The sequence below is a fragment of the Camelus ferus genome, chromosome 17, assembly GCF_009834535.1.
Source record: "Camelus ferus isolate YT-003-E chromosome 17, BCGSAC_Cfer_1.0, whole genome shotgun sequence".
In the NCBI taxonomy this organism is placed as follows: domain Eukaryota; kingdom Metazoa; phylum Chordata; class Mammalia; order Artiodactyla; family Camelidae; genus Camelus; species Camelus ferus.
Genome location: NC_045712.1, coordinates 49,299,455 through 49,324,742, shown reverse-complemented (window position 1 = coordinate 49,324,742; position 25,288 = coordinate 49,299,455). Strand labels below are relative to the sequence as shown.

Below are 25,288 nucleotides of genomic sequence, written 5' to 3'. Positions count from 1 at the left end.
AGAATGGGGAGAAGGAAAGAAGAGGCTTCATTCACAGCAATTTCCAGGACACAGATTGGGAGTTAAAACCAAAATAAGCCCACTTCTGTGGCAGCGAACTTTTCTAGGCATCAACTAATCCATGAAAAAGTCACAGATATTTTCTCCACCATTAGTATTCCTCAAACCACCAGATTCAGACTTCAAGATGTCAGACCTAAGCTTGAACCATTAAACCACATAGCCAGGTGAACATACAAACGTATTTATACTTTAGTTAAGTAGCACGTCTATAAAACTATTGTGTGCCTTTTATTCCAAATGAAATAGAGAAGCACACTGATCCACTCACAAAGTAACACCAGATATCCTAAACTGGATGGAGGCACCATGTGGAACAGCAAAACACTTCTCTAAAATTACTTCACATCATCAAAGTTCACTAGTGATCTTTTCCAAAACTAGTGTTGATGTTGCCTTTGCTTGTGGCAGATCTTTGTTAGCTATGTGACCACTTACAGCCTGCTAGGCCGTCAGCATCTCTTTGGAGCGGCTAAGAGGTTTCCATGATTTAGCCTCTCTAAGCTGAAGTTTCTCCGCTTATATGATGAAAATAGTAATACTTAGTGTTTAAAAAAAAATGCTGAGGAAATTCAATCAAAGAGCATATGTCAAGGGCTTGGTGGAATGCTCAGCACGGAAGTGGCACTTAATATCTTACTAGGCCATCGGTCCTTTCTTTCTTATGATCGTGACACAAGCTGTCATTTACACAATAATTCTCTCCCTCTCTACCTCTCCACAAAAACTTTCCTTTAGCACAGCACATTAAGTGCCTGTGGGAGTGCAGCTCACACGGCTTCTCTAAAATGCACACACTAGGACACACTAGGACCTACGCGGGTCACGACGTCCTGAAGAACCGGCAACGTCCCCCCTGTCCACCAGTGCAGCGTCTGACAGTCCTGCTCACGCTGCTCAGCTGTTTCTTCTGGCTCTTGCCTTTCCCACTCTCAGGGCCACTTAAATCAGTATCGATCTTTATTATAAGATGATGTTCTCTTTCCTCTGCTGTATGCCGTTTTTCCTTTCTGATTTCCTCTGCCTACTGGCACTTCTTTATTGCTCTGCTTCCAAACAAAAATCTTGTCCTTCTAAAGACAATACCATCAAGTCAGAGCACTCTTCTTTGCACAGATAACCAAGCGATCCAGCTTCATGGATATAATCTTCTGGCCAAGAATTATTTAAAAATGAAAGCAATTTTCGGTCTCTTCCAGGAGCCTGAAGACTCCGGGTATTTGCTCACTGCCCATGTAAACAATGACACATATAATAGAGAAAAGAAATAAAACCCTCCTAAACTGAATTTTAAGTGCCAGGACTCAACATTTACAGCTCCAAGGCTGGAATACGATGAAGAAAGCAAAACCCCTGACTTTTTTTCACTCATCTCGAGTAGATCTTAACTTACAAACTCAGCATTTTTCCTGCAGAAATAATACTATTACTTCAATTAGTATTCCTCAACACATACAATGTGTCTAAATTATTACAGAAATACAATTATTAAAAGGAAGTATTTAATTAAAACTTTAAAACCTTTCCAGAGAAGAACTCCAGCCTGTAATGGAGGACTTCCCACTTTTCTTACCATAAGAAGGAGACTCCCTTCCGTCTTCTCTATCCGAGTCCTTGTCTCTCCTTCTCCGGTGGTGATGTCTGTGTCCCCGGTGCCTGTGACGCCGGCGACCCTCTTTACCGAACGGGACGTGAACGCCGATATACACAGCTCGATGACCTGGTAAAAAACGGTTGAGCACGTGACTGGCATGCCAGAGGCACTGTGTTTCTTTACAAATTGAAGGTAGTGGCAATCTTGAATCGAGCCAAGTCTATCGCACCATTTTCTCAACAGCCATTTGCTCACATGCTGTCCCTGTGTCACATTTTGGTAGCAATTCTCACAACATTTTGTTTCCATTATTATTATCTTTGTTAGGGTGATCTGTGATTTTGATGTTACTGTTGAGACGATTTGGGGGCACCACAAACCACGCCCAGATCAGATGGTGAACTTGATCAGCTGTTCCCTGTCTCTCTCCCTCTCCCTGGGCCTCCCTCTTCCCTGAGACACACAGCAACACTGAAATTAGGTCTGTTAATAACCCTACAATGACTTCTAAGTGTTCAAGTGAAAAGAAGAGTCACACAACTCTCACTTAAACCAAAAGCTAGAAGTGATTAAGCTGAGTGAGGAAGGAATGTTTCTGGCCAAGAAAGGCTGAGGGCTGGGCCTTTGTGTCAGTGAGCCAAGCTGTGAATGCAAAGAGCTTGTTCCGGCGAACACACAAATGGCAAGAAAGTGAGACACAGCCTTACTTGTGGTACAGAGAAAGCTTCAGTGGTCTGGACAGAAGACAGGCAACACGCCTTCTACTGGGAGAAGATGCTGCCAAGGACTTTCACAGCTGGAGAGAAGTCAACGCCTGGCTTCCAAGCTTCAAAGGACAGGCTGACTGTCTCGTTAGGGGCTAAGGCAGCTGGTGACTTGAACTTGAAGCCAACGCTCATGTACCATCTGAAAATCCTACGGCCCCTAAGAATTATGCTCAGTCTACTCTGCTGTTCTCTATATATGTATATTTTTCTTTTATTTACTTTATTGAACTAGAGTTGATTTACAATATGGTGTCAGCTTCAGGTGCCCAGCTTCAGATTCTTCTCCATTATAGAAGAAAGCCTGCATGAGGGTACATTTGCTGACAACGTGGTTTACTAAATAATTTAAGCCCACTGTTGAGATCTACCGCTCAAGAAAAAAAGATTACTTTCAAGCTATTGCTGCTTCACTGACAAGGCGCCTGGTCACCCAAGAGCTCTGACGGAGAGATACAAAGAGATGAATGCTGTTTTCATGCCTGCTAACACTACATCCAAATGGCAGCTCGTGGACCATGGAGTCATTTCAACTTTCAAGTTTTATTATTTAAGAAATACATTTTGTAAGTCCGTTGCTGCCATAGATGGTGATTCCATTGATGGATCTAGGAGAAGCCCACTGAAAGCCTACTGGAAGGGATTTACCTATTCCTTCCCAGATGCCATGAAGAACACTGCTGATTGATGAGAAGTGGGCAAAATACCAACATTAGTAGGATTTTAGAAGACGTTGATTCCAACCCTCATGGATGACCTTGAGGGGGTCAAGATTTCAGTAGAGAAGTCACTGCAGATGTGGTGGAAACGGCAAGAGAACTAGAGTCAGACGTGGAGCCTGAAGATGGGGCTGAACTCCTACTATCTCAGGATAGAACTTGAACAGAGGAGGAGCTGCTTCTTACTGATGAGCAAAGGAAGTGGTTTCTTGAGATGCAATCTACTCCAGTGAAGATGCTGTGAAGACTGTTAAAATGACAACAAAGGAATGAGAATACTGCACAAACTTAGCTGACAAAGCAGAGGCAGGGTTTGAGAGGATGGACTCCAATTTTGAAAGAAGATCTACTGTGTGTCAAATGCTATCAAACAGTGTTGTGTGCTGCAGAGAAACTGGTCATGAAAGAAAGCGTCAACTGATGAAGCAAACTTCACTGTTGTCTTATTCTACGAAATTCACCCTGACCTTCAGCAGCCACCATGCTCATCAGTGAGCAGCATCGACACATCCAGGCCAGACCTTCCACCAGCAAAGGGATTATGACTCACCAAAACCTCAGATGATGGTCATCATTTTTCAGCAATGAAGTATTTTTTAGTTAAGGCATGTACATTGTTTTTTTTAAGACATAATGCTATTGCACACTTAATACACTATAGTGTGAATATAACCTTTATATGCACTAAGAAACAAACAAACAAAATTCATGTGACTTGCTTTATTGCAATAGTCACTTTATTCCAGTGGTCTGGAACCAAACCTGGAGTGTCCCTGAATATGATCAGCACTAGTTTTCCCAAAAAGGGGGGGGGGGGGGTGATACACACAAAAGTATACCAAAGTTTGCTTTGATAAAAAAGAATTACAGCTACGTTCACGTAATTAACACAGCTAGTCTCCCGTTACTTCTCTTATATTACAGAGCACTACACAGAACATTACGCCAAGGACCAATCCCACTGATAAATACACTAAATATACAGGTGACTTCTATAAGTATTAGACTGCAAGTCTCAAAAGATATTTTGAGAAGAAGTTGGCCCACCTGGAATTATACTATGTAGACATAAATGTGTCCCGTCTACATTTATGACCAACCCTAGTTAGTAGAGGTCCTTAAGATACATGTTTTAATGATGACTATTCATAAGTGGATATTTAGAAATATTTTAAATTTGTTTAAAGTTTTAAAAATCTCAAATTAGCAAGGTCCAAATTAATGAGAGGTACATTAAACGTAAATGCTCCAAATACTCTAATTAAAGACTGGATTAAGAAAACAATACAGTAGGGTTATTATATACTTTTACAATAGAAACAGCCACTGCTGATGCTGCGTTATCTGGGTTTTGTATTCTGATGAACAGAACAGCTATGAAAGGCAGTCCCTGCTTTTTGCCCACTGAGTGAAACTGAGTCAGGGAAGCAGGTAGCTAGGGGCACTATGTCAAACACTGAGAAGCATGAATTTGATTGCTTAAATAGTTTGAATGAGGTTCCTACCTAAACCCACGTTGAGTAAAAGGGGAGGCAGACTACAGGTTTAACTAACTTGCAACTGTGGAAAAACCATCTGGCATAGAGCTGCTTTTTGCCCTGTGTACAACATTAAAAAGTTAATGCTGAAACATGAACTGTTCATGACGTTCTTTTTCTAAGAAATTCTGTACGATGGTTAGAACAAAATACCACAATAAACTCCAGAGCTTTATCTGCAGATGAGAACTGAAATTAGTCAGTCCTCATTATTCATGGACTCCATATTTGCAAATTTGCTGACTTGCTAAAATTTACTAGTAATTCCAAAAGCAATACTCATGGTGACTTATCGTCATTTACAAACATGCACACAGCAGCAAAAAATTTGAGCTGCCTGACACACACATTCCCAGCTAAGGTTGAAAAAGCTGACACTGACTTTTTGCTTTGGTTGCCAAAATAGTAACGTTGATAACTAAATACTCATTTTTTATTTATTTACTTTTATTAATTTTTTTTTACTCACCTTTTAAAAACTAAAAGAAGACTAGACCTATGTAAACACACTGACTTAAAATTATTTGTTTGGATATTTCCCAATACCTAGTTTTCTGCCTACAGTACAGCACTAGACAAAGACCTGTAGAAACTGCATACCAATTATTTGAAAAAAATTTACCAGAAAATCCCGAATTAAAAACCACAATTACAATTGTAATAACTTAGCACGATGACAGATGGTAATTAGACTTACCGTGGTGATCATTTTGTAATGAATAAAAATATCAAATCACTAGGTTGTGGACCTGGAACTACCACAGTGCTGTGGGTCAATTACATTTCAATAAAAAATTAAATTAAAAAGACAATTATAAAGAATTTTTGGGGGGGATGATGAAAATATTCTGGAATGAGAGAGTGATAACGGTTGCACAATATAGTGCATATACTTAAACACTTTAAAAAGGTGAATTTTACATTATGTGAATTATATCTCAGTTAAGTTAAAAAGAAAAACTATAACAAAACTCAGGGATCTCACAATTTTATTTTAGTGGAACAATTTTCTTCTGAACACCAACCGACGGTGGATTAAAGAATCACCGTGCGCTGTGAGTTACCAGGTTATTATTCCAATTAGTACTAATGGGTTTTGGCACACGAGCCCCTACGCAGCAAGACAAAAATAAGTTCTCCGAGGCTGACGTTTAGAAAGACTAGATAAAATGAGCAACAACATGCTAGAATTCAAAGACTGGGAGATGGAGCCTTATTATTTATTCTGCTGTTACTACTTCCTTTACTGCTCTGTCACAATTTTTGCTATTTCTTTCACCTTAATTTATTCCACCAAAGGCCGATTCAGTCACACTCCGAGATAAACTTAATCTGTCCCTCAAACTTGATACTGAAACGGAGTTATGTCCAAAGTATGAAAAGCCAAGGGCCGTGGGGTAACCAAAGGAAGCCAAGGATCACGGTCCCTCTTCATGCCCCGGGTCCCATTCATCTGAGGGATGACATTAAATGGCAAGGGAGGGATTACGTGCACATTTGAATTAATAAAATTATTGCTAAAAATGTTAACTTCTCTAACGTCTACAATTCACAGAATCAAGCTTCCAGGTAACTGAAGTTCTTTGCAGAAGCCCTAGGAAGCCTAAACTTTTAAAGCCAATCTCAAAGGACAGGGGTTTTTTTCCACCTCACAAAGTAAATGTGGAGAACGCTTATTTGTGTTTCTTTCCATCTCCATTTGTAAACCGATGGCCCCGTTCAGCTGCCACAGGAGACTTGAACTTCAAAATGTAGGTCTCAAAGAGACCCCAAGATGAGTCTGTCAAAACATCTGCGGTGAACACCGCCTTCACCAAGTGCTCACGGTCAGCATCACCGACGGCGAGCCATGCAGCCACCACCTGTCCCCATACACGAAGGGCACGGCGCTCTGTGGGATGCTTCCCACAAATCCACGAGCCGGGGCACGAGACTATGTCACAATGTGATAACTCAGACAAACCCAAATTTTGGGACCTTCTACAGTGTCTAACCACTAATCTTCAAAAGAGTCAAGGTTATGAAAAATGGGGAAAGACCTAGAAACTGTCATAGGTTAGAGGAGACTAAAGAGACATGACATGTAAGTACCCTGTGGCACCCTGAGCTGCTCAACAGGATCTGGGAACAGAAAAGGAGCAGCAGTGGAAAAGCGGGTAAAATCTGAATAAATCTGCAGTTGAGTTAGTAGTGCTGTACCAATGTTAATTTTGTCGTGTTTACAAACTGATGGTTAAATAAAATGTTAGTGTTAGAAAAAGTTGGGGGAAGGGTATACAGCCAACTTTTCTGTAAATCGAAAATTATCTCAAATTTTAAAAAAGAGGAAGGAAAAAGAAACCATATGTCAGGGCTTCCTCCTGCTCAGGGAAGACAGACTGATAAATAACTCATCTGCTACACAATTCTATGCTGAGGTTTTTACAACATTTTAAAAGACTGATGTAACAGACCTACATAAAGCGAACATTTAGGTGACAACCAGTGAAAACTGTGGCTCATTAGTCTACAGTGTGCTCATAATTCAAATGGCCAAGGCTGCTAGAAACAACAAAAAAAAAATTAAAGAATTAGCTGATTTTGTAACTGTGGCATTTTAATTTTCAAGGCAAGTAATGATAACCATCAGTGAAGTGTGAAAAGCATTCTTGAAATGAATTGAAAAGAAATTTACGTTTCAGAGAATGTTCTATTTGTAGTGGGGAGTGGTTACATGGGGTTTTGCTGTATTATTATTCTTTCAACTACATTTAGAAGAGAACAGTCTTCTAAATGTATGCTCTACCTCACAACCACAACAAATGTTTCAACAAGTAACAGGTGAAAATTAAAGGACGCTAGCAAACATTCATTAGTAGTTTATCCTGCTAATTGTAAGTTATTTTCAACAAACTTACTTTCCAGTTCTTCTTTTTCAAACTTGGTGTTCACAGTTGAGCTGGTTTTGCCAAGATCCACAACAGCTTCTTCATCAGGACCCTACAAAGAAATTATTGTCATTGACTCAGGAAATCAATGCACACTGAGGACCTACTACCTGGTATGTTATTTGAGATAGCCAAAAGTACGCAAATACGCAAAAATAGCCAAAAATTCCTCTTAAAAAACTGAATTCATAGCATAGCTAATTGCATTCTTTCTAAAAGTATGTTTATGGGCTTTTTTTTTTTTCAGTCCACAGAAGACCATTCAAAAATCTCATGGAAAGAACTGAAATGACAACGACTTTTCACTGGTCTTCTATGGCAGTTACTACGTACTTGGCACATATATTCACCCTAACAGAGACTCTCCAGCCAGAAATTTCACAAAACCGGGGGAGAGGGAAAATGCTTAGGTATCAATATAAAATACTTTTTTCTTTCCTTCTTTTTTTTTTTTTTTTTTGCTTCTTAGGTGCCCTAACAAAAACAAACAAACAAAACCAACCCCACTTAACTCAAGTCGTCCTGGATATTGGATTGGATTATGGCGAAACACATAATGGTCAAAAATCTTAATGTGTAGAGTATCATTTTCACTCGTAAGTTAACCAAGAGCCAATCAAAGTTATAAGAACTTTTTATTTCTCTACGAAGGAAAAGCCATGCCAAAATTTAACCTCTAAGGAGAGTCTCGCTTTGAGTTTGTGAAGTCTGCCTTCCCAATTCTATTTCTTTCTTCAGCTCAACAAAAAGACTAACCATATTTATTATAAAATGTTATACAGACTATTTTTGTTTCAGTTTTAATGTCTCTTCTCAACTTATAACTTAACTTTCAAAAAAACATTATCCTCATTAACTACCTATATGAACTTGGTGTAAACAGGGGTCTGTGCCACAGGCTGAGAGAGACGAACAAATTCCCTTCCCTCAAAAAGTCTCCAATTTGCCCTGTAGTTCCCTCCGGACCCACACCCTGCACGGGTCTGCGTGCAGTCTTGAACTTGTCCAGCACAGCTACCACAAGGTGCCCTGACAGGTGCCCAGACTTGGCGGGCAAGGGTGCCCCTTCCAGGTCCTCAGGAACGCCTACTCCATTTTAAGCAACAAAGACTTGAGAGCAGAGCACAATGAGGAGACAGTGGACAAGGACTCTGCTGTGCTCCACCCAACCTGGGACCGCGATGCGTCCTGGAGGAGGGTGTCCAAGGTTTTGAAAAGCCATACAAAGGTTCTGATGAAGGGCTGGCTGATGTTAAAAAGGCCTACCTGAACTTCAAGGGTGACAGGGGTGGGTCAGCTGGAGTCTGCATGAGTGCAGTACACAGAGGAACCCAGGATATGGAACCTTACTCAGCACGGCGTTCATGCTGGACAGATCCCGTCTCACCACGCCTTCGTCAAAGAATCAGAGCAAGAGATGAATGCAAGGAAAAGATGGCTCAGGAAGAGGCTGAAAACTAGAAATAAGCAGGAAGGAGCTGGGGCTTGACAAAGGGGCAGATGACTTAACCACTCACTTAGAGCAGGCAAAAGATGGGCAACAGGAAACAGGCAATGTTTCTGCTCAGACAGAAGCAAGGACCACAAACCTCCCAAAGCAGGAGAGGGATGAAAAAAAAAAAACCAAAAAACCAGCTTTCAAGAAAGAGAAGAAATGATCTAATTTGTTCTCTTCGAAGGTCCTTATGCTTTAACTGATAACTTTACAGGCAACTGAGGCAACTGAAGGTAAGAGAATAGAACTAAAAATAAAATAATAATATTAGCATTAATTACAACATTGTTAGTACTCCACTGAATGTCAGTTTTCTAGAATGAAGTTGTTTTATCCATCAGATTACAGTATTTTTCCAGTCTCACAAGAAGACAAACTTTCATCCATTCCCATTTTCTCGGCGGTCACTCCCCTTTCATGCTCGGGACAACAAGCCAGAAGGACACATAATACAATTACCTTCCTGCCACTTCTAATGTCCAAGCATAAACCAAAGGACCAGTTTCTCTTAGAAAGGATCAAACAAGAGGCTGGGTAAAATGATCTTTTAGGATCTCCTCCAACTTTGGATCTTAAAATACCTCACTTTTGTGTATAGGTTTTTTCCCAGTGCATACAAAGTAAATTCACATCCCAATTACTCCTTTCTATCCACGCGCTCAGTGTCCTAATTCTCATATCTTAAAACTCAGGAACTGAGTCAATTTTGATGAAATTTTCAAATAAATTCCCTGCTATCCAAACTCTCACTATTTGCTACCCCAAACTCAGAAACAGACACAGTATATTAAGAAAAATGCAGATCTCAAAATCCAATCTGACTTTCTGAAGAAAGTCAGATATCCAAACTATAGAATCAAGTAGATTTGGGTATTAAGATTTGGGTATATGACTCTAAAAGAGCGGTATTCCACTTAATCTAGGAAACTCAACAGTTAAATGACTTGATAAACCTTTATATCTAAAGAAACAGACCCACAGGCATAGAGAATAAACTTACGGTTGCCAGCAGGGAAGGGGGTGGGAAGGGATAAACTGGGAGTTCAAGATTTGCAGATACTGAGTGGTATATAAAATAGATCCACAAGTTTATACTGTACAGCACAGGGAAACCATATTCTATATCTTGTAGTAGCTCACGGTGAAAAGGAAAATGAAAATGAATATACGTATGTTCATGTATGACTGAAACATTGTGCTGTGCACCAGAAACTGATACAACACTGTGAACTGACTATACCTCAATTAAAAAAAAAAAAAAAAAAGAATTGGGAAACAGGCTGTGCAGACCACTACACGTTTTCATATAAGGGACTAAGAAAGACAAAGGACACCTCACTGTATGCATGGATACACTGCCTGACGGCAGTCACACATCTTTAGTGATGAGGAGAGGCTCACCGTGCAAGAACGAATGACTAAGTGTCATCCGTTACGCATGCCATACTCTTAACACCTTTAGCTTTCCTCCAACGATCCCACGCCATTCAGCCCCGAAGCATGCATAGGCAGGTACAAAAAGGCAGCTGTCCCCTGAATAAAAGACGCAGAAGTTGTGCCATCCAAGAGGTAGCACACTGTGTATTCTAAAAGGGATTAACTGCTCCCATTCCGAACTTTCATCTCCCCGGAACAACTGCCAAGGAAGCAAAACAATACACTTATCTCTCATCGCTAACCAAAAAAAAAAAAAAAAAAAAAAAAATACCTTTTACTTCCATGCAGCTGTACTTAACATGTTTAGACGTACTAGCACTAATCAGCTAACTGCTTAAGCTGGGCAACCTCACAATACGTATTTATTTAAAATACGTATAGTCTTTGACCTCTAAACATCTATCACAGAGAAACAGTCCCATACGTGCACAAAGGGACATGTGAAAATGAGGATGTCCGTCACCTCCCACGGTCCGCCCAGCCTGCCCCCTCAGACAACCTTGTGAAGCCTTGAGGAAGTGATTTAACTTAAAGCCAAGCAAGAATATTCCTGCATCGTTAATGTTTGGGTTTTCAATGAGAATGCTTTCATATGTAACGTGTAGAACAAACTAAAGTTAAAATTTTTAAAGCCTAAAAAATGTACATTTAACAATTATTTTTTTAAAAGGTGGGGGGAGGGGAGGGATCTGCATTTCTCCCTTCCCTTAAAAACATCTATTTTTCAACAACTGTGAAACAGGAATCAGGCTATAAAAGCAAACATTAAGTAGGCACATACACTGGCCACGTCAACATATTACAAGTAACTCAACAAAGTATGCAGGGTGCACATGACTATATATCGAAAATCCCTTAGAACGAAGGCACCGATGTTTCAAGGTGGAAATATATTTGTGAAACAAACATACTGCATTTTAAATCCTATCATTTTAGGATAACGCCATTTTCTAAGTATAGATTAAGTTAATATACTATACAATGTACAATTTTATTTGTGTTCTTTTTTGACATATATACAAAAATACATGTACATATTAAATATTTTAAAGGTTAAACACCAAACTGTGGACACGGTGTCACAGAGTTGGCTGAGAAAGCAGTGGAGAACAACACAGAGACAGACAAACTGGCAGTGTTTAATTTTCTGTTACAATAAACATGTAATTCTGATCATTTTTAAAAAGATAAATTCAAATTTATACCTAATATGTCAGTTACTTTTAAATCTGCAGCTAGAAAAAAACTTCTTCATTTTTTAACTTCAAGAATATAGTGGAAAACCAAAAATGGCAACAGCGAAGAGCCACCCCTGACATGAAAATGTTTTCATTCCCAACCTCAGATGAGTGAGTCACACCAGCCAGTCTTTACAGAGCCCGCCTAAAGGACACGAAGCCAAGGCACCGGGAAGACTCAAATACACGGAAGAATAAAAAGGCACCCTAAGCATATAAATGCAAGACTGACTCACTCTACTCTTAAGAAAATTATTTTGCCTTGGTTTCAAATTTTTATTTATCAAATAAGGTAACTATTCAGAATATAATTATTCTATAACATAGAAGACAACAGATTTAAGAATTATTCATATAAGATCATAAAGAAAGTTTACATGTTCTGTATATGAAATGACGTATGTACAAGGTTATTTACTGCAGCTTGTAACAGGAAAAGACTGGAAACCACCCTTAAAAGAGGGACGGCAATGCATTGGATGGAATACAAAGCTACTAAAAAAGAGGAAGACACCGTGTACTGACATGAAAAATATTTAAGACCTATTCTAAAATGAAATACACAAAAGGTAGAGAACCACATATATCGCATACGAAGTCCCCAGAAAAAGAATATTTGAATTTACATGATGAACACTGAACGGACATACAAGCACACAGTAAAACTGGTTACCTCTGGCCGTAGAAGCAGACTTCTGGATTCACTGGGCTTTTACATTGCCTTGATTTATTTTAACCACGTGAATACAGAGGTAGACTTAAGTATGCAATCTTCCAAAAGCCACGTGACCTATGTACCTTGGTCCTCATCTACAGAGCATTATGCCCACCTGAAAAACTTGTAGAATGAGGTGCTGTGTGACCATGCCAAGCACAGGCACACAGCCACGGAAGAGGCCCACATGTTACTCAATCTGAATTAGGAAACTATGTAGTATCTCTATAAAAGTGCTTTCTCATCTACCATATAGCTTTAAAACTAGATTAATTAGCGAAGTCTTAACAATTACAGAAACAAATACCTATTAATTTCCGAATTAAAACTGATGTGATGATTTAAGATGTACCCTAAAATAGCATTACGGTTGCAGACAAGAATTATTCATAGGAAATGCATTCCTAAGTATCTAGAATGAAATGCCAAGACGAGGCAACCAACTTTCATAAGGATCTAAAATTGTGTTACTTTAAGAGATTTTCAGATTTTATGATAGGATATAAATTCAGACACCCCTAGAGAGCTTGTTAAAAATTCGGCCTCCCGTGGCCCAACAGTGGAGATGCTGACCCCACGCTTGAGGTGAAGCCCCGGCGGATCCGTATTTTCAATAACCTCTACGTGATTCCACTGCACACCAGTCGGAACACCATGTCCTTGACTACGTTACAGACTTAAGTCACACGTGTTCAAATTGCTCTTCAATAGAGGCTGCTTCCTGCCCTTAGTCATCTTAGGAGGCCCTCTCGGGACCAGCCTCACTTCATTCACGTTGTTTTAATCCTTCAGAAAAATGGAATGTACCTCCGATTCACAAGAAAATACTGTGAAGATACAACACACTCTCGCTGTATTACAAGCAACCCTAAATCTGTTAGTAGTACCCCAGAAGTCAATTTGCATGTCAGAGTTTTTTCCACAAGGTTCCTAGGGCAACCTCTCAAAGTGTATATGCAAATAATAATGCTGTTCCCGAAATATAAGTTTCCTCCAAATAATACCAATTCCTGACTCCGTGCCACCTACCAAGAGTTGAACTTAAATATCAGAAAACTTGAAATTTATGGGCCCAAAGCTTAAGAGTAAGCAAACAATCTTTCCTAATCCAGTTAGAAGGAGAAATGATCAGTGACCACTGTTTCATAAGATGAAAAGCCAAATAACAGAATTCACTGTTCCTAAAGAACTCACCGGGCATTTGTCACTGAGTCATCACTCTAAAACAAGTCGAAGAGATGTAAAAGGTGTATAGAAAATTAAAGCAGTTTAAAATTGCAAACTGTAAACTCAGGCCATCATGTGATTCCCACAGGAAAATCTGAAAGCCTTCGGGGAAAATGCATTGTCACCAGACAGGGGAGGAACCGCATAGATTCAGACAGTTCTCCTTGAAATACGTACCATGATTAAAACTAAAGATAACTCGAGTTCTAAGAAAAAGCTGTAAGGGGCAAAAGTGAAGAAATCAAAAAATGTGAAGAGCAGGAGGACTCAGAGATGTGAGACCTAAAACTGGCAAGTCATAGCCTCCAACAACAGAGGACTGCTAGGGACACGCTGAACTGTCAGAAGGTCCGCGACAAAGCACAAGTGTCACTGGCAATGCGAAGCCTCACCCGGGTGTGCCTGCAAGTATAAATCACAAGTACTTACTGCACTCGTTCTACGAGAAGACACATTCCTTCCAAGTTCTGATTCAGCACAGACACACCAAAACACACACCGGGATCATCTGCTTTAGGTTATGAAGTATGTAAAACGATGAACAGAAACGAGGATAATAAGAAAATCTATTTCTGAAACGGTCTTTTTAAAAAACAATCTCAACTTTGGCAGTGATTGAAGTGTCTGGAAGAGCTCAGGCACCCCGCACACAAGGGGACACATGCGGACACCCCACACACGAGGGGACACACACAGGCACCCCGCACACAGGGAAACACACGGGCACCCCGCGCACAGGGGGAAACACACGGGCACCCCGCACACAGGGGGGAACACAGGGCACCCTGCACACAAGGGGGAACACAGGGCACCCCGTGCACAGGGGAAAACAAACAGGCACCCTGCACACAAGGGGGAACACAGGGCACCACGCACACAAGGGGGAACACACAGGCACCCCGAGCACAGGGGGAAACACACGGGCACCCCGCACACAGGGGGGAACACAGGGCACCCCGCACACAGGGGGGAACACAGGGCACCCCGTGCACAGGGGAAAACAAACGGGCACCCTGCACACAAGGGGGAACACAGGGCACCCCGCACACAGGGGGGAACACAGGGCACCCTGCACACAAGGGGGAACACAGGGCACCCCGTGCACAGGGGAAAACAAACGGGCACCCTGCACACAAGGGGGAAACACACGGGCACCCCGCACAGAAGCGGATACACTACGTAAGCCCCAGGAGGCGTTTATTACGTTGGAGGCTCTAGCAGGTGCTCCGTCGCGATTCCCTGGTTTCGGTCAGCCGGGGGTTATCATTAGCTGAGTATTTTTAGAATTCCACTGGGTCTGTCCCCTGCAAATCAGTGAGAAAGAACCAGAAGTCCCTCAGCACAACGGTTTGTGTGCCTGCTCTTCCCCTGGATAATACCCAGGACCCCATGAACCTGATGCACTAAAAAAGAAGTCTCATTTCCTTAAAGACGAGGAGTTTGGAGTCATCCGTGCATTCCACAAATATTTACTGAGCGTGCACTACGTTCTGAGCATCAGTCCGGGTACTGGGACACATCAGTGAATAAAAACTGTTAACAGAAACAAATGGCCAGCTTATCAATCATTTTACAGCTCAGGCAGGGCTTCCCATGGCAAGAAATCGGGAGGTAAATGTATTATCTCCATTCCTGATGAATGAGGCCTCACAGACCCACAGGTGTGGGTGGGTTTCACTTTTCCAGTGCCATCTTCTCATTTTATAAACACACACACAGCTTACGGGACTTGTGGTTCTTTATCCAGGAGACGGCAGGCCAAGGGCACTGTAATATACGCTGAGAACACACGATGCTTTATAGCATTTATGAAAGCGTGCAATTACATGTTTATGGAACCAGCTGCTTGACTGTTTCCCGGCCTGAACAGCAAGTTCCAAGAAGGGAACCTCATCTGTTTTGTCGCCACTGTCCCCTCGGCATCAAGCAGGCCTCTAATAAATCCGCAGTGACTGTTGGCTGTATTCCAAAGGGGAAGACGCTGGGCCAAAAAGCATATACTGGATACACTGACGGACTCCTTCGGAACACAATTAAAGCTCAAACAAAGAAAGGTGCTTCACAGTTTGGAATTTAATACATCAGTTTATAAACAAAAGAGGCCTGGCGTCAACACATGATAAAAACCAAACTTCAATTCACAAGTAGGAACTCACAGCAAATCAAACAAATCTAAGTGTTGTTTCAAACGGGTCTTACTAATTCCTCTCACAGTCATTATCTATCCCGCCTGGAAAGGCAAAATCTACGATTTATGTTTTCTTGGTCAAGTGATCACAAATGAGCCTTTTACATGCCAAAGGCATGATATCAGGGGAAAAAAGTGTTAAAAGATTTTTCAACAATATATCCAACAAGCCTAGCCTATTACCTTCTTTTCACACCTAAGGTCTAAGACCCATTATTAAAACAGCAGCGGTGGGGGGAGGGTGTAGCTCAGGGGTAGAGTGCGTGCCTAGCGTGCACAAGGTCCTGGGTTCAATCCCCTGCACCTCCATTAAGCAAATAAATACATAAACAATACTAATTACCTCCCCCCGAAAACCACAAAAATTAAGAAATGAAATAAAACAGCAGCAGCAGATCTTCATTTCTTCATCATATAAGACATGTGGCTACAGCCCAAAAGTAACACCTCCCATAAATTATTATTAACCAGGCAGAGCAATTGCACAGTTACCAAATCCTTCAGTTTACCTTCAAAGCACGTTTAACCATTAAGACTCATATCTCAGCCATTTAAAATTGCTTACGGCCTCACTCAAGTAATATTAACTACTCAAAAATCGAATGTTAGAGCATAATAAAAAAGCTACACACACTACTAACTTCGCACAAGGATTTACTCTTTTCAGCAGACGGCTGGCTTCCACAGCCAAGGACAGGAAGGATGATGCTATTCTAAGCCAGTGCTAATAAGCCTGACATTTCTTCGAGCTTCGCTACCACGCTCTGAAAGATTCAAACTTGTTTACAAGTAAAATACAAGATCGTAACTCGGTACGTACAGGTAACTTCCTCTCCAGGCGGAATCTTTCCATGGTGATGTACGAACGCCTAGCCTTTGACAATGTAACGCAGCGAGGCCCCCGCGGAGCCCGGGGACAGTGAGGACACACCTGATTCAGGTCACTGTGCTTTGCACAGATGAACACTTGTAAGTTGCTTTCACCGCACAGCCAGTCACTGTGCTCTAAGCCACCTAATCTTCCATGCTAATAACTACAGCTCACAGGGCGTCACAGCACGAGAGCCCTGACGGTAATACACACATGTAGTTATCACTGAAAATACCCAGAGAGGAATGTAGCAACCAGTTTTCAACTGAAACCTTTCTATACCATTAGTTCAAGAGAACGCACTCTAAGGATATGTGTAATGGGTGTGTTTTTTTGGTTTTTGAGGTTTTTTTTTTTTTAAGAGACTAAAATTTCAACAACATACTCAGTTAAACCTAGCCCTTAATTTCACTTAATTCCAGGAAAGATCCAAATATGTTTTCACCTGAAGAGTTTTGCCTTTTTATCATTACTATATTTATACCAACTTATTGTGTAACCACATTAATAACAGGATTAATAAATCATATTCTGGTTTTAATTATCACTGTACCCCCCCAACTTAAGCATTCACATGGGTAACAGCTAAAAGGGAAAAGGAAATTAGCAGCGCACCTCTAACTTTTGGGCTCAAGATCTCTTTTCACCTCTAAAAATTACTTAAGACCTCAAAGCGTCTTTGTTTACAAAGTTTACCATATTTATATTTATAATATTACTATATTAACCATTTTGCAAGTAAAACTGAGAAAAACTTTAAATATATATTTAAATTCATTTGGAAAAATAATAAAGCCATTACATGTTAACACAAATAACATTTTAATTAAAAACAACCATTTTCAAAGACAGAACAAGATTTGGTGAGAACAGCTTTTACATTTCTGCAAATCTCTCAATATCTGACTTAATAGGAGACAACTGGAATTCTCACATCTACTTCTGTAATCAATTTCATATGATTTGTTATTCGGTTGAATTATATGAAAAAATTCGGGTACACACAAATACTGTATTCAAAAAGAGAGGAGTGTATTAGCTCTCTTTTCAAGTTAACTTGATATTCCCCTTTGCCAGGTCACCAAACTCAAACAGTAGTCATTTCTTCAAGGCTAGAAGGTGAGGTAGAATCTGCAGCCTTTTCAAATAAATGTTTTACCCGCACACTGTTACATTAAACCCACTGGCCCACCATACACACACTTTGAATCCATGTGTATAACTTCACATTTCATTCCACAATATTAAAAAAAAAATCACATTTGTTAGTATTATCAGTAGTCTCATAAGTCTAAGTGTTGAGAAACTGTCAGGGTCAGGCTGGCAGATACGTTTTTCAAAATTATAATTTTTTCTGAAAGTGAGACTTATCACTAGGAACAAATACTCTCAGTTGTTTCTCTGGAAGGGACAGGCTCGCTTCATTTCTTTCTGAGGAAACAGCTGTCAGATGTCAAGTCTGAATAACCACAGTTAGTCCGCTGTTCTTTCAAGTGACGATGGTACCCCGTGAAGAAGGCAGCTGGGCCTGCTCACAATTCAAGCCATCACACCGGTGCTTTCTGTCCAGACAACCGCTCACCGCAGTATACAGCAGGCGCCTTTCTATGTGTGCTTCCTATTCTGTCATTCGGAATACTAAAGCAAAGGCTCAGATTTAATAAGATAGTTTTCACTGCTTCATCAAAGACATTCTGTTTGCGCCTTTCTATGTGTGCTTCCTATTCTGTCATTCAGAATACTAAAGCAAAGGCTCAGATTTAATAAGATAGTTTTCACTGCTTCATCAAAGACACTGTTTTTAAAATATATTTTAATTGAAGTATAGTCAGTTTACAATGTTGTGACAATTTGCGGTATACAGCACAATGTTTCAGTTATATAGGAACATACATATATTCGTTTTCATATTCTTCACAAGTTACTGCAAGATATTGAACATAGCTCCCTGTGCTGTACAGTATGAATGGATTTTGTGAGAATCCTCCTGTCATTCAAAATGAGAGACACTCTGCCAGAGTTCAGTAGGTGCTCTGTGCAATTCGATGGGTTTGTAGATATAATTCTTGGTGTATTTGTGGGAGAGGGCGAGTGCGAGTCTCTCTACTCCACCATGTTGGCTCCACTCAAAAATTAATTTATTTACTGGTGTATTTTTTTATTATTATTTTTTTGCAGGGGGGAGGTAATTAGGTTTTATTACTTATTTTTAGAGGAGGTGCTGGGGATTGAACCCAGGACCTCGTGCATGCTAATGAGCTCTACCCTCCCCAAGGACATTCTGAAGTGAGTAACTCTGTTCTGTTTTTAAAATGCCAGCGCCTGGTGGTACTGGCTGCTGCCTCCCTAGTTTGTCCTGTGACATGAGTCTCACCCATCACTACTCCCACACAATCAGCGCAACTTCAGCCCAGTTAAGAGGCAAGTAATGTCCCAGGACTGCTATGAAAATCATTTTGATCTTGCAGACCCTCTGGAAGGATCTCAGGGGCTGGCAGAGGTCCTTGAGTGGCACTTGTGAGAACTCCTGTAGAAAAATTCAGGTTTCAAATACATAATTAAAGAATTGTAGGTGAATATTTCTTTTTGTTTTCTCTGTGATGTTATTCGTTGAATGAATATTTTAACAGGTATAGAAGGAGAAAAGGTAAAAAAAGTATTATTTTGTTATTCTGGATTTCTAGGAAATGATACAAAATATTTATTAGCACCAATTCTGTGCTAAAACTATGCTAAACACTGTCATACATGTTGTATAGCACATTCAGGTATTTCATTTAATGATGAAAGCTCAGAGAGGGTAAGCAACTTCTCCAAAGCGCCACAGCTAGCAGACAGTGGGTTTAGGATTCAAACCCAGTCCTTCCAGTCCATGCTTTCCCTCCATTCCAGCTACATAAAATAAAACTTAAGAAAAAAAATTTCTGATAATAGTTGATTAAAACGAAATTCTAACTGAACGAGAACAAATAAAATAAAATGTCTACTGAAGTCAAATAAATATAAAAAGTAAAGTCTTACTACCAGCTAACCCTATAGAATTCACTGACAACATGCATCAAAACAAAATTAGAAATTTAAGCTGAAATAATACATCAAACAGAAAAAATACTTTGTTTTAATCTTCCTCGAGCTATACGAGACAGCAGACGCCAGGCAAAAGACACGCCAAAGCCTTCAAGTACAGCTTTGGTTTTTTTAAACTTCTCTAAGAATTGGAGACCCATTCAATGATGGCAACAGCTACAATAAAATTTTTTTTAATTTTTAAAAAGTCAACCTTTCTGTGATTTATACTTGGCAAATGAACATAAATCTAAAGAAACAGATAGACAGAATATACGTTATTCACTGATTTTTTAAATTCTCAATGCATCTAGCCCAAAATAAAGGGCACCTGCAAACAGCCAGGTTCCACACCAGCTTCCACAAGGACCGCTTGACATGTCCCTGCTGTTCCCTCCCCACCAGCACTGAACAGCTTACTCAGCCTCCTGGCAGCACACGCCTCACCCGCACTGGATTATCAGAGCCCTGGGCACAGGGATTTAGGGAGAAGGGAGGGAGAGAGAGAAAAAGAAAAAGGGCTACGAGGTCTCAGGGGAAAAAGAGAAATGAGATGCATATACATTTTAACTCCCCAAATTGTAGAGCAAAATGTCATCCTCCATCAAAACACAGAAGAGCCACTTCTCCAGTGTCACCTGTTGGGACGCAGTCCTGGACGCTACTGAACCAATATGCAAAGGAAAAAGTTTAAAGCAAGGTTTATACACTAAGTAGAAAGGAAAAGTAAGTTGTAGTTTACTACTTCCTTGATAAAATAAAGATGTTAACAGTAAACTCAGGGCTTTTAACTGAGCTGGTCCTTTAAAGGTTTCTTTTCAGTTGTATTTTCCTAGCAATACTTCTTTTTTTTTAAACCAATCTAATGAGGTATGATTGACACATAAAAAGCTGTACATAGTTAACATACACAACTCGAGTCTGGGGACAACTGTACACTCATGGAATCACCGCCACCATCAAGGCCACAGACACACGTCACCTCTCAAAGCTTCCCCACACCCCCTTATTAGTATTATTGTTAGCAGGGGGGAGGGTGGGGAAAGAGGACTTAACTTGTAAGATCTACTCTTAAAACATGTAAAGTGCACACTGCAGTGTTGTTAGCGACGGGCTCTATGCTGTACGTATTATGGATCCTGCTTAACTGAAACTGTGTACCGTTAGACCCTCACCTCCTCATTTTCCCCTCCTCCTAGCCTCTGGCAACCACCATTCTCCTCTCTGCTTCTGTGATTTTGACTCTTTTAGGTTCTACATACAACTGAAATCATACAGTATATGTCATTCTGTATCTGGCTTATTTGACTAAGCAATAAATACATTTACACGAATCAAGACTGTCTCACTTATTCCCTTGGTTTCTCTGCCCCATTTTCAAGTTTTTCTCCACTTTGTAATACAAAGAGAAATACACGCTTTTTTTTTTTTGTTTTACCAAAATGTTAGCTACATACAACTCACTGTTGTATACATAACTTGCTTTTTCCCACTTAAAAATATACCCTAAAGATTTTTCTGCATCTGTACATGGAACTTACATTTTAATATCATCTATTAAATTAACCTGTATATGGTAGAAAACTTAAATAGAACTGTCCCCAGATAATCATTCCTCCCACCCAATTTGCACTCAACAGATTTAACTACTTTGTTTCTGCCTCAGATTGTTCGTGGTAGCTAGAGTTGCCACCATAATGTTAAATAATGTACCATTTGGGACAGGACCTATTTATTCTATAAAAAGAAAAATTAGGCTTTTTAACCCACATATGCCTTTTGCACTTACAATCTCCTTTCACATTTCAGTTTTGATTAGATTTTTTATATCAAGATTGATATATTCTGCTGCATATTTATAATGAAGCCTTCTAAGCTGTGTCCTCTGGTTAATTCCAAAACGTCAAAAATCAGTGTTAAAAAGCAGCAGTGCATTACATACAAGATCTTGTGGTGGTGGCTCACAGTGAAAAAAAAATGTGACAATGAATATATATATGTATGTTCATGTATAACTGAAAAATTGTGCTCTACACTGGAATTTGACACAACATTGCAAAACGACTATTACTCAATTTAAAAATGTTAATAAATAAATAAATAAAAATAAAAAATTTTTTTAAATCTAAAAAAAAAAAAAAAAAAAAAAGTAGCAATGCATGGAGTTGACGCCCCGCTGGCCCCTGCCCCGGGCAGTGGGGTTTGGAAAGCGGTCCCTCCCCAAGTCCCTAGGCAGACAGCTCTGAGACACAGTTCACGAGGCTCCTCCCAGGGCTCGCTTCTGCTTCTTGGGATCACTTCACCACCACGTTACCCGCACACAAGCCTCTGTCTCAGACTCTGCTTTTGGGAAAAGCCAAGCTAAAACACCCAATAAAAAATGCACACATATATGCACCAAAGGACATGCAAAGGAATGTTCATAGCAGCATTATTCATTGTAACACAAAACTGGAAACGATCCACACATCCAAGAAGAGGAATGCAAATGGACTGTGGTGTATTTATGTAATGTAACTCCATGAAGCAATGAAACTAACTAAACAAACCAGCGCTACAGGGAAGAACATGGATAAATCTCACAACCATAACCTTGAGTGAAAAAAGCCAAACATATAATTCATATGATATGATTCCATTTAGATAAAATTTTAAAATAAGGAAAACTATTGTGTTTCTACCTTTACGCAGGAGGGAGGAGGGAGTAAATGAAGGTCTTTCTGGAGCGCCAGCAATGGTCTACTATTTCTTTTCTGAAGTGATAGTTACATGAATTTCTTTGCTTTTTGACAATTGGCCACATTTACTATTTGTACATGTTTGTATATGTTTTACTTCAATTAAAAAAATCTAAAATAAATAACTGCATTGCTACAAAGAAAAAGAACAAGAGCTTTGGAAAATTAAAAATAAGATTTTCAATCTCCAAAAGGGCTAAGGCTTAGAAGATAAAGTATCTCAAACAAAAAGAAGAATCAGAAACTATTAAAAGTAAGAGAGAGAAACAATCAACAAATTTTGAAGATTCAGCTTCCAACTAATACGAGCGCCAAAAAGGGTAAACAGGAAATGGATTGAAGGAAATGATAAACTAAGATAAACTATGAGAACTTGCGAGAATGGAAAAGGGATACAAACCTTTAGAATGAACGGGCCCTGGGTGACAAGGGCAGTATCTTAGGTAGTAACTCTAATAAAATTTCCCGGAACTGAGGGTTTAGAAACAAATGTTATGGAAGGAAACGGAGGAAGAGAGACACATAAATTGAAACAAGACTTCTCAATGGTCACCCTGAAGGAGGAAGTCAATGGACTGTTTCAAGATGGAGACACGAATTTTTCTGGTACAGCTTCTCTTATTTCCAGGAGCATTTATATTTGGTTTTGTTTTGCATTCCCTGCCTGTTATAGAGTGAACTGTACCCTGTTCAAAATTCATTATATTGAAGCCCTAACTAAAAAAAATAATAATTAGGAATATTAGGATTACTTAAATACTACCTCATTCAGAATGAGGATTAATGATTGGACTATCAGAAAATATCACTAAATCCCTGTTGCTCAAAAGAGAGTCTTCCAAACTTTAAAGTCAAGTAGGTCCCTTTCAATATGACTTACTTTTAATGGGAACAAAAAGAACCTGCCTAAAAATGATGAGATTATTGACCAGACACCAAAAGCAAACATATTAAAGCACAAAACACTAGATTCCACTCTTTACACGAGTCCTAAGTCTCCACTATCTCTAGGATAATCCATCAATTTGTATGCCGTGGCTAGTGTAATAACGAAATAAAACAAAAACAAAATTATCTTTATTTGCAGATGGTATCATTATATACCTAGAATATGACAAGTTCAACCAATTAGCACAAATAAGATTCATCTGCTGGCAGCCAGTCACAAGATAAACACCAACAGCTTTTCCCTAAATTACCAGCAACAAACTAGAGATAGGGTTAGAGAAAATCCCTACACAAGAAGAAAATGATAAACTACATGGGAATAAATGTAATCTAAAAAAACCTATAAAATTTTATTGAAGGGCACTAAATAATCTAAAGGCGTTCTATTCTGAGTGGATAGACTTTAAATAAATACACCAAATAATAATAAAGCTTTCCATATTGACACAGAAATTAAAACTTTCCTCCAAACATCCCCATTTTCTCAAATTGAATTTGTAGGCACGGTGGGAAAAAAAAAAAACCTAACATTTTCCAGCTTCACAGTCAGAAAATCCTATCATCACAGGCACCGATTTTTTTTTAATGTTAAATTCAGGCAGAAGAATTACTAAGCTTAGAATCTGCCAAAGGCGGGGGAAAATCTAGAAATGTAAGTTAGGTGGAGAACTGTACAGGAATTAAAATGATTAAGAAGGCACATGTAGTTCTGTTTGCAGATGTGAAGTCAGTTTTTCAGTAGAGGAACAGAACCCAGGGCATAACTGCTAATGATGCAGACGGGGCTGCTGCTGACATTAAGCAAAAGACTTATTAAAGGTTTTTATGGGAAAAGAAAAAGGAGGGTGCGCTATTTTCTTAATAAAAAAGGAAACATGATTTAAATTCTTTCCTGTAAATTTTTTATTGTCCTCCTCTTTCTCTAAGCTCTTTTGAAACAGAAGTGTGGGAGCTCCCCTCTGCTTCTCACACACACTGTGGTTATTACCAGGCTTTTATGCTGTCAGAGGCTGCAAGTATCAGAAATTACTAATTATAACTTCCTATGTGCTTCATATGCATTCCTTCACTGACGACCCTGAACAATTCTAGGAGAAGGCATGACTATCCTAAATGTATAAAAGAAGAAATTTAGGCTCTGAATTTAAGTAATTGTCCCAAGGTCTCACAGCTTGTAGTACTTGGAGAAGCTAGAATTTAAAATCATGTCAGCCTGCCTCCAGGAACCACGCACTGATTTTCAGCACCACTTACAAGCATCATCTTTAATCCTCACGGTAAGATTCTGTAAGGTGCCCCAGCTGGTCATTCCCTAGCGCAGAGCCACCTGACTTCACGCCTCTTTCCACGAGGCCACACGCCTTCCCCTAACTTACAATGCTTGTAATTTTATTTGCTTATGTGCCTTATTTAGGGAATTGTAAGTAACATATACGTTATTCTGTCACAGAAGCATTCACGTAATTATTTTTAGATGTTTTAAATCTATTAGAAGTTCAGTAACAGCAGGTAACTACCATAAAAAGCAAAACCTTTAACACAATAAATTAGCATCCATATTATAATAAATATATGGAGATATTAATTTGGTTTCCACAGATAAATTTGAACCCAATAGCCAAGAAGGAAAAGCTCCTGTAAAACAAATGGAAACTTGTCTAATTTTAAAACACACATTTCAGAGAGCAGCACCACCAGTCCACACCGTTCACCGTTGCAACATATCACTGCTGAGTCCACACTGCTCAGAGCAGCTAGGTTTC

At 39.7% G+C, this 25,288-nt stretch overlaps 1 protein-coding gene and 1 long non-coding RNA gene across 10 annotated transcripts in view; one reads left to right on the top strand and one right to left on the bottom strand.

The window, feature by feature from the left end:
- Positions 1–25,288, bottom strand: part of SLC4A7 (solute carrier family 4 member 7) — a 111,231-nt gene that overhangs the window by 62,706 nt on the left and 23,237 nt on the right. For 5 of the 9 annotated variants that reach the window (XM_032459407.1, XM_032459411.1, XM_032459412.1 and 2 more), the window contains exons 2-3: positions 7,573–7,654; positions 1,634–1,780 (exon numbers count right to left, since the gene is read on the bottom strand). In XM_032459407.1, the coding sequence (XP_032315298.1) occupies positions 1,634–1,780; positions 7,573–7,654 (229 nt within the window). Of the gene's footprint in view, positions 1–1,633; positions 1,781–7,572; positions 7,655–16,722; positions 16,771–25,288 lie in introns of those variants that run through there. The other 4 variants (XM_032459408.1, XM_032459414.1, XM_032459410.1 and 1 more) reach the window with 1 other exon arrangement.
- On the top strand, positions 6,558–24,259 carry LOC116657299. The gene is made up of 3 exons (XR_004312442.1): positions 6,558–6,568; positions 15,216–15,220; positions 23,736–24,259. It is a non-coding gene; the product is annotated as an uncharacterized LOC116657299 (long non-coding RNA).